At 48.1% G+C, this 13,549-nt stretch overlaps 3 protein-coding genes across 3 annotated transcripts in view; 1 reads left to right on the plus strand and 2 right to left on the minus strand.

Annotated features, from left to right (window-relative positions):
- Positions 1-2,159: 2,159 nt before the first annotated feature.
- syngr3a (synaptogyrin 3a) lies at positions 2,160-7,138 on the minus strand (the record flags this gene model as incomplete). The annotated part of the gene is made up of 4 exons (XM_083676177.1): positions 2,160-2,375; positions 2,589-2,734; positions 3,230-3,464; positions 7,037-7,138. 4 exons carry the CDS (start codon positions 7,136-7,138, stop codon positions 2,160-2,162), a joined length of 699 nt encoding a protein of 232 aa, XP_083532303.1.
- A 735-nt stretch (positions 7,139-7,873) lies between these two features.
- On the minus strand, positions 7,874-10,107 carry gfer (growth factor, augmenter of liver regeneration (ERV1 homolog, S. cerevisiae)). The gene is made up of 3 exons (XM_083676689.1): positions 9,796-10,107; positions 9,145-9,335; positions 7,874-8,773 (listed from the first exon to the last, which is right to left on the minus strand). The coding sequence occupies exons 1-3, from the start codon at positions 10,003-10,005 to the stop codon at positions 8,611-8,613; spliced, it is 564 nt and encodes a 187-aa protein (XP_083532815.1). The 5' UTR covers positions 10,006-10,107; the 3' UTR covers positions 7,874-8,610.
- Positions 10,108-10,267: 160 nt separating this feature from the next.
- drg2 (developmentally regulated GTP binding protein 2) overlaps positions 10,268-13,549 on the plus strand; it is a 4,506-nt gene continuing 1,224 nt past the window's right edge. The window contains exons 1-11 of the mRNA XM_083676936.1: positions 10,268-10,343; positions 10,592-10,694; positions 11,019-11,179; positions 11,423-11,512; positions 11,624-11,684; positions 12,044-12,134; positions 12,366-12,438; positions 12,548-12,638; positions 12,911-13,008; positions 13,213-13,289; positions 13,411-13,499. Coding sequence (XP_083533062.1) covers positions 10,631-10,694; positions 11,019-11,179; positions 11,423-11,512; positions 11,624-11,684; positions 12,044-12,134; positions 12,366-12,438; positions 12,548-12,638; positions 12,911-13,008; positions 13,213-13,289; positions 13,411-13,499 — 895 coding nt within the window. The 5' untranslated portion in view covers positions 10,268-10,343; positions 10,592-10,630. The remainder of the gene's footprint in view (positions 10,344-10,591; positions 10,695-11,018; positions 11,180-11,422; positions 11,513-11,623; positions 11,685-12,043; positions 12,135-12,365; positions 12,439-12,547; positions 12,639-12,910; positions 13,009-13,212; positions 13,290-13,410; positions 13,500-13,549) is intronic.

Consider the following 13,549-nt stretch of genomic DNA (forward strand, 5'->3'; position numbering starts at 1 on the left):
ACTTGATCTGAAACATTGTAGAGGGGTAAGCAATATGTTGGGACTGGACACACATGTACCAGATATTTGCTCTGTAACATAAGTACAGGTGAAGGAGAGAGCAGGGCCTGGTTCCATTTGGCTCCCAGTGGTCCACTTCCTGAAGCTCTATGACATCACAGTCTGATCCTTCTAGCACTGGCCTTAGTATGGAGACAAGCCCATTTAAATGGGTTTACATTATCTTTAGCAGAGGGATATATATATATTATCGTTCATATATCTAATCGTTATTGTGTTCACTGGGTGTTTGGCCAGAGGGGGATCATATGGAATCTCTCTCAGTTGCATTGATTGGCAGTCTTCTAGAATCTCACAGCTCCACAGAAATACAGTAGGCTATCATAGCAGTTGGAGTATTTTAGGGTCAGTATTTTAGGGTCATCAGAAGAATTAAAAACTTGTAAAACATGTTTGTAAATGAAATGATGAATTACATAGAATTCAACATGGTACAGTTCAATACGATATTTCATGCATCATCACTTTTAGGCTATATTTCTCTTTAGTGAAAGCCCATAGTGGGGGGGGGGGGGGGGGGGCTGTTACAAGGGATCATATGGGGGAGCAGGCAAGGCATTCTGGAGTTCAATTTTCAATAACATCATTAAATATTTGGCTCTTTCATCGAGACAAAACCTCTAGAATTTGTATATTTCTCTCAATACTGTAATATATCCTTTACACTCTATACATTTTGATGTGAGTATAACATTGATTTAGATTCTCACATCACTGAATACCCCACTAACGTCCTACTGATACATGTCCAAGAAAATAATCTTTTATACCTCGGAATTACATTTTTTCAGACCAGAAACACTAAATATAGACGCGCTCTCTCACACACACACACACACACACACACACACACACACACACACACACACACACACACACACACACACACACACACACACACACACACACACACACACACACACACACACACACACACACACCTGAGTGTGTGATCTAAAACACTGAGACACTGTTTCACACTGACGTCGTCATGGTTATCTACATCAGGGCTCCCTACCACCCCTCAACCCAAACCCTGTCACTGTCACTATGGTAACAAACTCTACAGAGCAGGGAGGCCCTGATGAAGCAGGTTCAGTAAGTTAGCCAGTTCACTTCAGTTTGACACGAACGTGTCATCAGTCTTCTTTGTCTTGATTATATAGAAAGCCAACCCAACGGCTAACTTTCTGATCCCACTTTGTGAAGATAAAAGTAATAACAACATAGGGCAGTTTGGCAGCTTCTAAAACGTAAACATAAACATACCTGATTCATTCAGAATCTTCTCTGCCCTTTTCAGACACTGGGGACAATCTCAAATGACACCCTAATCCCTACTGTATATAGTGCACTACTTTTTTTCCAGAGCCATATAGCTGTGCACTACTTAGGGTCCAAAGAAGTGCACTACACGGGGAATGGGGTGCGATTGGAGTCATTTGGTGTGATCAGTGGCTAGCCTAAAAGGATGTGAGATATTGCACTTGGTCACATAACGTTTATACAGCATGTGGAAACGACCTACTACTTCAAGTCACTGTCCGAGACACACAGTACAGTATGGCACTTAGTTGATCTCTAAGTCCTAAACATGCAGATAATAATACACAGATAAGCACCTCCTAAATGACTGGGGGGTGGTGGGGGGAGGGGTGCGCATACTGGACCATACATAACCAAAAACATCCCCCCCCCGCTGATTGGCATCAAAAAGAAAAGATTTCAAGCACTGTACATACAGAGACGTGTTACGATGTGAAGTCCAGTACTGAGAGTCAAGACCATTGTTTTAGCTCCTCCCTGAGTGAGGTAAACCACATGAATGCTAACACCTGATGACATCAGGTAGAAATAGGCTCGTCCAATCAATCAGAGGAGTGCTCTAAGAATGACCTTTGAACTCTGCGTGTTTTTTTTCCTTGTTTTGTTCTTAAACTGACTTTGGGGCTCAGATATACTTCTACACACACGCACGCACGCACGCATGCACACACTCACGCACACAAACACACACACTTACTTTCCCCCCCCCCCAGCCCGACCAACCCACCTCCCTCTCTAACAGATTTCCCCCCACCATCCTGGTTATTTGTTGTCTAGTAGATGGGGACCTGGTATGTGGGTGCGGGGGTCTCCATGCCCTCGGTGAAGGGGGGGCTCTGGTAGGTATCTGTGGTCTCGTTGGTGGTGGCCCCTGGGCCAGTGGGCGGGTAGGGCTGGGTGGGCACGCTACCGTCAATGTGCTCTGTGGTGAACAGGGTCATATCTGTGCCCAGCAAGTACTTCTGCACCGCAAGCACTGTCAGACCAGCCTGGGGAGAGAATAGGGGGAAGGAGGGGAGGAGGGGGGGAGGGGGAAGTACGGGGAGAGAGACGTCACAAACTGAGAAGCAAAGACACACCCACATCGGATGTTTGATGATGACAATGATGATGATGGTGAGTGCATGTGTGTGTGCGTGTATGTGTGTGCGTGTGTGTGTGTGCATGTGCTTGTGTGTGTGTGCGCGTGTGTGTCTGCTCACCCAGGTGATTATAGAGAAGAAGGAGAATGCGATAGCCGCCCTGGCTGCGTCCGCCCCCTGGTTGAGTGGCAGCTCATCAGGAGTGGTCTGAGACCACTGATTGGCCAGGAAACAGAAGCTGACGAACCACAGGAACGTCCAGGAACCTGAAACCAACCAATCAGAAAAAGCCTGTGAGAGCCAACCCACGGCTCACAACCAGTTAGACCTGCTAGTGTTCTCTCCTCTCTAATGCAGACAAACACACTCCTCCTTAGCCAGACTCAGCTCAGCTCCTGAGAGTCAGCTCAGAGTCAGGTGGTTCTGGTTGGGCGTACGTACCAGAGAAGGGCCGGCCCTTCTCAGAGGAGCTGACAGCAGATTGGGCAGGGCAGAGAAAGAGAGCACTCCCTGTTCCATTACAGCCCCTGTGGAGTAACGCCTAAATATATCCTGACTGCAACTCTGACCTGCTCAGAATGTACCTGTTTCAGAGAGCACTGCAACATCTGTCATGTACTTGTGTGTGTATGTGTGTGTGTGTGTGTGTGTGTATGTGTGTGTGTGTGTGTGTGTGTGTGTGTGTGTGCATGCTTGTGTATGCGCATCTGTATCCGTGTGTGTGTGTGCGTGTGCGCGTGCGCGAGTGTGTGTGTCTTTACCCGAGAAGCCCACGTCCATCATCACAGCCTTCTTCCTGTCTTTGATGGAGCTGATCTGCTGGAACTTGAAATCGACAAAGAGGAAGAAGGTGCAGGCGAGGAAGCCTAAAATGCCCACGAACACTCCGTAGTTACAGGCGTCAGCGTTCTGGTTGAACACACAGTGGAGACGCTCACTGCCCATGTTTACGTAACCCTCGTTTATTATAGAGCCGAAAACCACCAAGGAGAACACCTGCAGAGAGGGGGGGAGGGGGGAGAGAGAGAGAGAGAGGGAGGGGGGGAGGGTGAAGAGTAGTAGTGAGAGGGAGAGAGAGGTTGTACAGAGGTAGGGGGGAAGAGAGAGAGAGAGAGAGAGAGTGGGGGGGGGGTGAGGGAGGGGGGGATGAAGAGAGGGAGAGAGAGGTTGTACAGAGGTAGGGGGGAAGAGAGAGAGAGAGAGAGAGTGGGGGGGGTGAGGGAGGGGGGGATGAAGAGGGGTAGAGAGAGGGAGAGAGAGAGGTTGTACAGAGGGAGGGGGGAAGTGAGAGAGAGAGAGAGAGAGAGAGTGGGGGGGGTGAGGGAGGGGGGGATGAAGAGAGGGAGAGAGAGGTTGTACAGAGGTAGGGGGGAAGAGAGAGAGAGAGAGAGAGAGTGGGGGGATGAGGGAGGGGGGGATGAAGAGAGGGAGAGAGAGGTTGTACAGAGGTAGGGGGGAAGAGAGAGAGAGAGAGAGAGAGTGGGGGGATGAGGGAGGGGGGGATGAAGAGAGGGAGAGAGAGGTTGTACAGAGGTAGGGGGGAAGAGAGAGAGAGAGAGAGAGAGAGTTGGATTGAGGGGGGGGGATGAAGAGGGGTAGAGAGAGGGAGAGAGAGAGGTTGTACAGAGGGAGGGGGGGAAGTGAGAGAGAGAGAGAGAGTGGGGGGGTGAGGGAGGGGGGGATGAAGAGGGGGAGAGAGAGAGGGAGAGAGATGTTGTACAGAGGGAGGGGGGAAGTGAGAGAGAGAGAGAGAGAGAGAGAGTGGGGGGTGAGGGAGGGGGGGATGAAGAGGGGTAAAGAGAGGGAGAGAGAGGATGTACAGAGATAGGCGGGAAGAGAGAGGAGGAGAGGGGGGGGGTGATAAAAGAGTAGCGATGAGACTCAATACTGTGTATGACTCATTAGCGGCAATAATTAAAGTTGCAACGCTTTGACTTTGTTTCTCCACAGTTAGCATCCTCACTGAAACCCCACAGGAGCACCGAGGCATCTCAGAGCATCTACTAGATCTGGGTGCGCTTAGAACAAAGGCATGACCTCATTTCTGAGTGTGTCTCAGTAAGTGACTGTGGAGGTAGATGCTTCAGTTCCTCTGAAGAATAACACTGACCTGGGGGCATTTCTGATGTATGTGTGTGTGTGTGTGCGTGTTTTGTGTGTGTGTGTGTGTGTGTGTCTGTGTCTGTGTGTGTGTGTGTCACATGGCCCAGAGGTGGAATGTGGTCACCAGCATCCAGATCAATATTTTCCTACAAACAGAGGTTTCAGATGACGTCCCCTTGGGTAGTACAGTCTGAGTAAGCACTGGGAGGTCTGTTACTGTCCATCTTTCTCTCCCATTGACTCTCATCCAGCTAATCAGTTAGTCTCCTCGCTGTCACTGACTCTTCTCCCCCCACTCCCCCCTCATCTCCTTCTCGTTCTCTCTTCCCCTTTTTTCCTCCTCCTCCTCCTCCTCCCCCTCCCCCCTCCTCCTCCTCCTCCCCCCCCCTCCCCCTCCCCCCTCCTCCTCCTCCTCCTCCTCCTCCCCCTCCTCCTCCTCCTCCCCCTCCTCCTCCTCCTCCTCTCCTCCTCCTCCTCCCCCTCCTCCCCCTCCTCCTCCTCCTCCTCCTCCCCCCTCCTCCTCCTCCTCCTCCTCCTCCCTCCCTCCTCCACCCCTCCTCCTCCTCCTCCTCCTCCCCCTCCTCCTCCTCCTCCTCCTCCTCCCCCTCCCCCTCCTCCTCCTCCTCCTCCTCCCTCCCCCTCCTCCTCCTCCTCCTCCTCCTCCCCCCTCCTCCTCCTCCTCCCCCCTCCTTGTGTAGCTCTCAGTGCTCACTCACACAGACCCTGATCAGCTGACTAACGCTTGGTGGCAGAATAGGGACATGTGATGTCCACACACACACACACACACACACACACACACACACACACACACACACACACACACACACACACACACACACACACACACACACACACACAAGAACAATGCATAACACACAAATAAGTACAGTCGTACAGTCGTAAGCCCAAGGCCTTTCCCCATCTGACTCCCAGAGATAGATACAGTAGTTCACTCACGCGCACTCAGACAGAGGGTGGCTTTCTGCAGGTCATATGAGTGGGAATACCTCAAACACACACACACACACACACACACACACACACACACACACACACACACACACACACACACACACACACACACACACACACACACACACACACACACACACACACACACACACACACACACACACCACTGGCCCCTCTATGAGGAGGATAGCTAATGCACAATATACCTGTATGGCGTATTCTGGCTGTTTTCATTCATTTGCCACAGACACAGACACTTACACACAGATACATACAAACACACACATGCACCCACACACCAGTGGAGGCTGGTGGAGGTAGAAATCGAAGGACGGGCTCATTGTAATGCATGGTATGGAATGAGGAATGGTATCAAACTCCTCTGATTTCTACCTCCAACAGCCACAGCCACACACACACGCGCGCACGCGCACACACACACACACACACACACACACACACACACACACACACACACACACACACACACACACAGGTAGTGGCAAGCTGCTGCTTCTCTGCGCTCAAAGCAGTCCGGGCTGCTGATTAAGCCTACTGATGGATTGCCAGTTCACGTTCCCTCTGTTCTATCCTTCATTGAGAATAATGATCATGTTCACATGTAAACATAGCATCTCAAAGCACACCTTCTGTACGTGCGCTTTTTGAGGTCTGTATCCTCACTGAATTGACTTGTTTTCTCGTCTTCACACACACCTAGGCTACAAACAAAGATGCCTCGATAAATCAAAGGTTATGAAAACATAACACACGTCCCGAGACTCCGGTGCGCGTTATGACTCTTTCAGCCAATCAAAGATGGCTGAGACGCGCGCCTCGTGACCACCCGTTTGGGTGGATAAGGGCGCAAATTAGCACATTCATACTGGGAATATAGATAACATATGATATGTCTCTGTAAGGAAAAACAATGCTTTGATCATTACCAATTGGAGAAAAAAAAAATCTATATTCAATGGGCCTATCAAATAGGCCAAGTGAAATTGACGCGCCCCCATCGCGAGGAGAGGAGAGTCGGAGGAACGCTGGTAGAATGATTGTGGTGGTCTTCCATAACACAAACACTATAGACTTATAGCCAATACATTACAATCATATGACATAGGCATATATTTAGCTCCGAGAGATCAGCCATAGAGAAAAACTGCATTTCGTCAAAAAACGTCGGATTGCTTTTTAGAGCGCAACAGAGCAGCCAATTAAAAGCATCTGTAAGCTAAGGAAATGCATTTTATGGCCACATCCATTTTGACATCGTCACGAATTCAAATCAAGCAATTGACAAACAAGCGCTAAAATAAGACACACCTTTTAATCACTGGGATAAAACGTTATTCGACAAACAATTTCTTCACAGACGCTGCCCATCAATTATAGGTGGGTTTTACAGCCTATTTGCGGTGATCTTCACGTCACTGACCGTACCAGCGGCAGGCCAGCGGAGTAACCCCGGGTAGACCCAATCTTACCCAGGACAGGACTCTCAGGATGGTCTGCGGCTGCTTGGCAAAAGCCAGAGGGTCGAAGGCAGCTCCGGCCCGGCCCGCTCCGAACGATCCCACTCCGTCCATCTTCTCGCTCTCTCGGTGCGCTCTCTGTGTCAGTGTCCGGGCTCCGCGGTCGGTTAGGTACTGTACTGTATAGGGACGGGTCTGGCGCGCACACAGTGCACAGTGAACACGCAATTGGGCGGGGGCGTGCACGACCGGCGGGCCCGTGCACTGGAAGCTGTCTCAAAAACAGCAGCAACACAGAGTTTTGGCAGCGTCGTCCACAGCATCAGCACTGCTTCATAATGATATAATGGCAATGGATGGAACACTAACGGAGAGACGGGGGCTTTCGTTTTTAGGAAGCAATCTTCCCTAGTTTCACTGTATTTTAGCGCATCAGATAAAGCTGTTCTCTGTGATAGGATAGGCAGGCCCGTTTACTGGGTAGCCTACCACTCTCCCTCCTCCCAGCAAGAGACTGCAGCATCTCTCCATATGGACCATAATAAGCTGTATCCTGTTTCTGTACTTGAACCAGCAGAGGGCGCACTACTCACCTCATCTGTCTAAAAACATTAAAACACACCATCATCACATCAATGCCAGGGGCCGTCTATGCCCTGACAGTCACAGGTGTAGGTCACAGGTGTGACTGTCATTCCTACAGGTGAGGGTTCAATCAGTGCTTAGAATCTTCTGGAATCAGAATGTTTAGTGTTATCATGGCCGGTTCCAAAAATAAACCATACACTGCGGGTGCAGGTCAGGACATTTATTAATACCACTCACATGTCTGAGACCTACAGGCTCCCTCTCCACCACATACTGGCCCCATTCCAATACTGTAGACATGGACCTTCCTTCCTTCCTCCCTTTCTTTAACAACTCACTGATGTATCACAATTGGAATGGGTAGAATCAACGATGTTGCATTAAAACGCTTTTATTCATTCAGTCTTAACACAAATAGACAGGTGGAAGCAAGTCACATCAGATCAGTGATAAGATCAAGGAAGGAAGAGAGGAAGGATGTATATCAAGAGTATTATTGTTACAGGACCTCTCTATCATTCCCTGCTCCTCACAAACACACAGCAGGCAAAGAGAGATACCCTCAGATCAGAGAGGAGGAGCACACAGATACAAACATAATTTAAATAACAGCGATATAGCTATAATTATCACACAGTAAAATATCTAATCACTCAGGGGTAATTCAAGTTCTTTGGAAAATAGTATTTTTTTTCTGCGTCAGGGAAACATGTACAGTGCAAGTCCATTACATATGTTTAAAACACATATATACAATAGATTGACATTCATAGCGTATCATTTTGACCATCCCCTCTGCTGTACATTCGATATCAATTCTAGATTTTTAACAACCTCTGGACCCTATAACATTGGCTGTGCCCCAACTGACACCCTGTTCCCAACAGCGCACAACACTCTAGTCTTTTGTCCAGACTACAACCCTGTGGAAAAAAAAAGGGTGGTGTCATTTGAGATTTGCTTCGTATCATCGCTCAGTCCATCCCCTGGCGTCGTAATCAATCACAGGATCCGTCCTTCCATCCATCTCGCCACCTCTCATCCACACGGGAGCAGTCAAACTCAGGCTTGCCCAGCCGAACGTTGATACCGTTGTGCAGACGGCAGAACCACTGAGAGAGGGAGTGGCGGCTTCGAACATCGGGCTGATTGGTTTTCAAACTGTGGAGACGAAATGACGCCATTAGAAAACACTCCTGGGGGGTGCTTAGTGGCGTAGCACACTAATGCGCTTACCACGTAATCAAAAGGTTCCTGGTTCGATTCCGACCCTCGACCTATCTTGCATGTCATCCCTCCTCTCTCTCCCATCCTTCCTGTCAATCTCTACTGTCTCTATCCCAATAAAGCAGAAATGTCCTAAAAACATATTTAAAAAAGAAAAAGAAAACACTCCTACCCCTCACTACTCGGACAAATGTGATTCAAAACTGTAGCATGGATGTTGACACGTGTCTTAGAAATGTGTCCATTTGTCGGACTATTCGTAAACATCCTTTCAACATTCAGAGGTATAATGTTGCCCCCCTGACCTTGTCCTGAGGTCCTCGGCACACTCGTCACAGGGGAAGAACTTGGAAAAGAGTGAGATGAACTGGCCCATCTCCTGCTGCTGGGAGGAGGAGGGCTGGTCCGGGTAGTACGCTGCCATGGTGTGTAGGAAGGACCAGGTGTTACGCCCCAACTCCTCCCTGTCCAGTGGACACTGCACCGCCTCGGGCTTCTGCACGCACGCACGCGCGCGCGCGCACACACACACACACACACACACACACACACACACAGGAAAGTCACAATTTGACTCAATATACTTGTAAACAATCTGTGCTGTTTGATAGGAAATAGTCATCATTACTCAACCTCCACTCACAGACTATGAGAGACCTCAAGTTTACAATATTCTTGAAGTCAAGATTGCATGTCACATTCAGGCGCAATTTCAGGCATAGCCTTCTAGTTCGATCCAGAGCTGTGGAAGACAGTAGACTACAATCCTGGCTGTATTCAGGTTTCACTTCAAAATGCAACAGACTGATTAATTTCATCAGCTAGCCAGTAGCATCCCCTGTTGTAGGGATCTCTGTCTCAATCAAGGTGCTTCGTGGCAAATAAACATGTCCTAAAGAACAGCCAATTACCGTTCATGTTTGCATTGGCAATGGCCCCCGTTGAACTCAGCTCACCTGGGTCACCACTGGCTCGTGTTTCTGAACCTTCATCCACGATTTGAAGTCCGTGCAAGCCCTGCATGGCTTCTTTTTCGGTTCCACGGTCTTCTCTTGCTCTTTACCGGGACTGTCCTCCGGGGGTCTGCCAGTCATGTTAAACGGGAAACCCTCGAACCCGGGCGTGGTGGAGGTAGACGCTGCTTTCGGTCCTGTGGATGCAGCCATGATCAGCACCGTCCTACGACTGATCTCCCAAGTCAAGTGTCATTGCAACAGTACCAGCTGCTGAAAGACACTTCCGTCATAACGCGCTGTCAATATTTACGTCTTTTGACACCAGGTTTGTGTTTATATCAGTAGTAAAATGTTCCACTTGATGTCAATACTTTTAGACTGTCAACAAAAATAGTGACAGCATTATTTAGATAACTGGGAACGGCATTTTTTTTAAGGTAGTTCTAAGTTTTGTTCTCCACCGGAGTGGAATCGGCTCGGAACTTCCCAGTTCCGGTGGTTGATGTCATTTTTCTGTGCATGCCGCAAAGTCTAACCTCAATCAAAGTGTAATATACCTTGACATTCTTACATTACAATCAATCTGTCAGTGTCTGTTTAGTACTTTGCTGACTTGCTCAAATTCAAGCTATTGAGCATGTACTTTTGATTTGATTTACTAACTATTTCATTGCGTTCCTCTCATCAGTAGGCTAAGATACATGGGTAACGTAGCTGGCTAGCTAACCCCCGCTATTGTGAAACAGCATTGACACGTTTCGGCCTCTCGTGTTATGCGTTTTCTTTGACTTCACAGGGAATAAGGCAAAACGTGTAACCAGCCTACCTCGCCAACATGGGGATCCTGGAGAAGATAGCGGAGATAGAGAGAGAAATCTCTCGGACACAGAAAAACAAAGGTGAGACATGAGGTAGTGGAAACGGCCAGCTCAGCTGTTCAGCGAGTTGGGCAAACATGACAGCTCCTTCGCTTTCCATACAAAACTTGACTTATTGTGCTGTGATGCAATGCAATGTGTCTTAAGCACATTTGCGCATTCCCATGCCACTTTGCAAATTGCGAGATTTTTGATATTGTCATTTACCACAACATCTTTAGAAATAAATGAAACAATGATCAGTGTGCAGGTGTCTTTTCTATACAAGAATTGTTCCTTTTTGCTCAGCACTTAAGAATTTGCCACTTAGATTTGGACGCTTGTTCACCCTTCCTATGTCTGCAGCGACTGAATACCATCTGGGCCTGTTGAAGGCTAAGCTAGCCAAATACAGAGCCCAGCTACTGGAGCCCTCCAAGACTGCAGGCGCCAAGGGAGAGGGCTTCGATGTGATGAAGTCAGGAGACGCGCGTGTCGCTCTCATAGGCTTCCCCTCCGTCGGTAAGGTAAGTCATGCTGGGAGAGTGACTGGCTATCAGATTCTCTGCAGATAAACACAGAATCTGATGCACAGATTTGCACACACACCTGCTCTGCACATTCATGAACTCTTCTCTTTCTCTCTCTCTCTCTCTCACACACACACACACACACACACACACACACACACACTCACACAACCTGACTGATTACCGCTGCCTGTGTGTACTTGGAACTGAACTTGTCAATCTCTTTGCCCTCTTTTCCAGTCCACGTTTCTCAGTCTTATGACGTCAACGGCCAGCGAAGCAGCCAACTATGAGTTCACCACTCTCACCTGCATCCCTGGAGTCATAGAGGTACACACACTCACACATTGCCATAAGAACATATAGTTGAAATGCAGCGGGTGGGACCTTCTTCCTTGCTACATGATGAATGTGTGGCTCACATTGCCCTCTGCTCCTCAGTACAAAGGGGCCAACATCCAGCTGCTCGATTTGCCAGGAATCATCGAGGGGGCCTCCCAAGGTATGGTAACCATGGTGAACTCGTGTTGTGGTTATTGTCTGCTGTGTATACGCTATGAATGTCAATATGTTACAAACTGCAGAATGGAGAAGCCTGTCCTTTTTGGAGACTTCAGCGTTATGATTGCTAGCCCCAGAGAGTGTATGCGGTAGCTAATTATTGGTAATTAATTCCAGTATATGTCATATATCAATATACCTTACCTCCAAGCATAGTGAGCCTTGGGTCAAATCAGAACATGTTTTGTGTTTGTTAGCTACCACACAGATTTTACATCATAGCGCTGATGTCAGTCTCCAAAAATGGTCTCCAGGCCTTTTATAGTGTGTTGTTGACCTCCTGCGGTGGGTGTTTCGTAGGTAAGGGTCGAGGTCGGCAGGTTATCGCTGTTGCCAGGACAGCAGACGTGGTCATCATGATGCTGGATGCCACCAAGGGAGACGTCCAGAGGTGTGTGTGTGTGTGTGTGTGTGTGTGTGTGTGTGTGTGTGTGTGTGTGTGTGTGTGTGTGTGTGTGTGTGTGTGTGTGTGTGTGTGTGTGTGTGTGTGTGTGTGTGTGTGTGTGTGTGTGTGTGTCTCTCTCTCTGTCTCTCTGTCTGTCTGTCTGTCTGTCTGTGTGTGTCTGTGTCCCATTTTGTTTGTTTGAGTGTTTTTATTGTTTTCTTTTCTCTCTTCCACAAGGAACCTTCTGGAAAAAGAGTTGGAGTCTGTGGGCATCAGACTCAACCGATCAAAACCAAATATTTATTTCAAGGTCAGTTTATTTTTCTTAATCATTTTGGTTATTATTAATCCACAACCCTTGAGATATTGTAATGTGGTATACTGATGTATAATATTTGTCTCCTTTTCCTCTTGTTTAGCCCAAGAAAGGTGGAGGACTCTCCTACAACTCGACCGTCCCCCTCACAATGTGCTCAGAGAAGCTGGTCCAGCTGATTCTACATGAATACAGTATCCTACACTTCACCTCTTAGACACAGTGAGGGACAGGGCCTGGAGGATACTGTACCATACAGTCACAACACGACCCCTCTCCAATACAATTTTTCTCTCTCTTTTCTTCTGTCTTTTTCTCTGTGTCTGTCTCTGTCTCTTCTCTCTCTGTGTCACTGTCTCAGTCCCCACTCTCTACGAGAGTAATTCCTCCTTTGAACACAAGCAGAATGTGTGTTGATGCAGAGCAGTCAGGAGGATCCCTACAGAACCTTAACATCTTTCTTCAGAAATCTTTAATGCAGAGGTTCTGTTCCGAGAGGACAGCACACCAGATGACTTCATCGACGTCATCGTTGGAAACAGAGTCTACATGCCCTGTCTATACGTACGTAACACCCCTCTGTTACTGAACACAATAATAATCATCGGTATGACTATGGCAATCTGAGCTGCAGTGAGATGTGATATGTATCATTAAGTAGGCTTTTGAGTATTGTTTTATGGGTTGTATGTATATGCTGCTATACACATTAAGTGTTGCAGTCTTGTGTGTGGTAATTTATTGTGTGTGTGTGCACTCTGCCTGCAGGTATACAACAAGGTGGATCAGATCTCCATTGAGGAGGTGGACCGTCTGGCTCACAGACCGCACAGTGTTGTCATCAGGTCAGAGACGTGTGTGTGTGTGTGTGTGTGTGTGTGTGTGTGTGTGTGTGTGAAAGGCCTTATGAGTGTGTAAGCTTCAATCAGTGGTCTCACTCACTGTGTGTGTGTGTGTGTGTTGTAGCTGTGGGATGAAGCTAAATCTGGACTACCTTTTGGAGACGTTGTGGGAGTACCTGTCTCTGATTTGCCTCTACACCAAGAAGAGAGGAGGTAGGTCTTATCTATCCATCTATCTATCTATCTATCTATCTATCTATCCA

Source organism: Argentina silus, assembly GCF_951799395.1.
Source record: "Argentina silus genome assembly, chromosome: 9".
In the NCBI taxonomy this organism is placed as follows: Eukaryota; Metazoa; Chordata; class Actinopteri; order Argentiniformes; family Argentinidae; genus Argentina; species Argentina silus.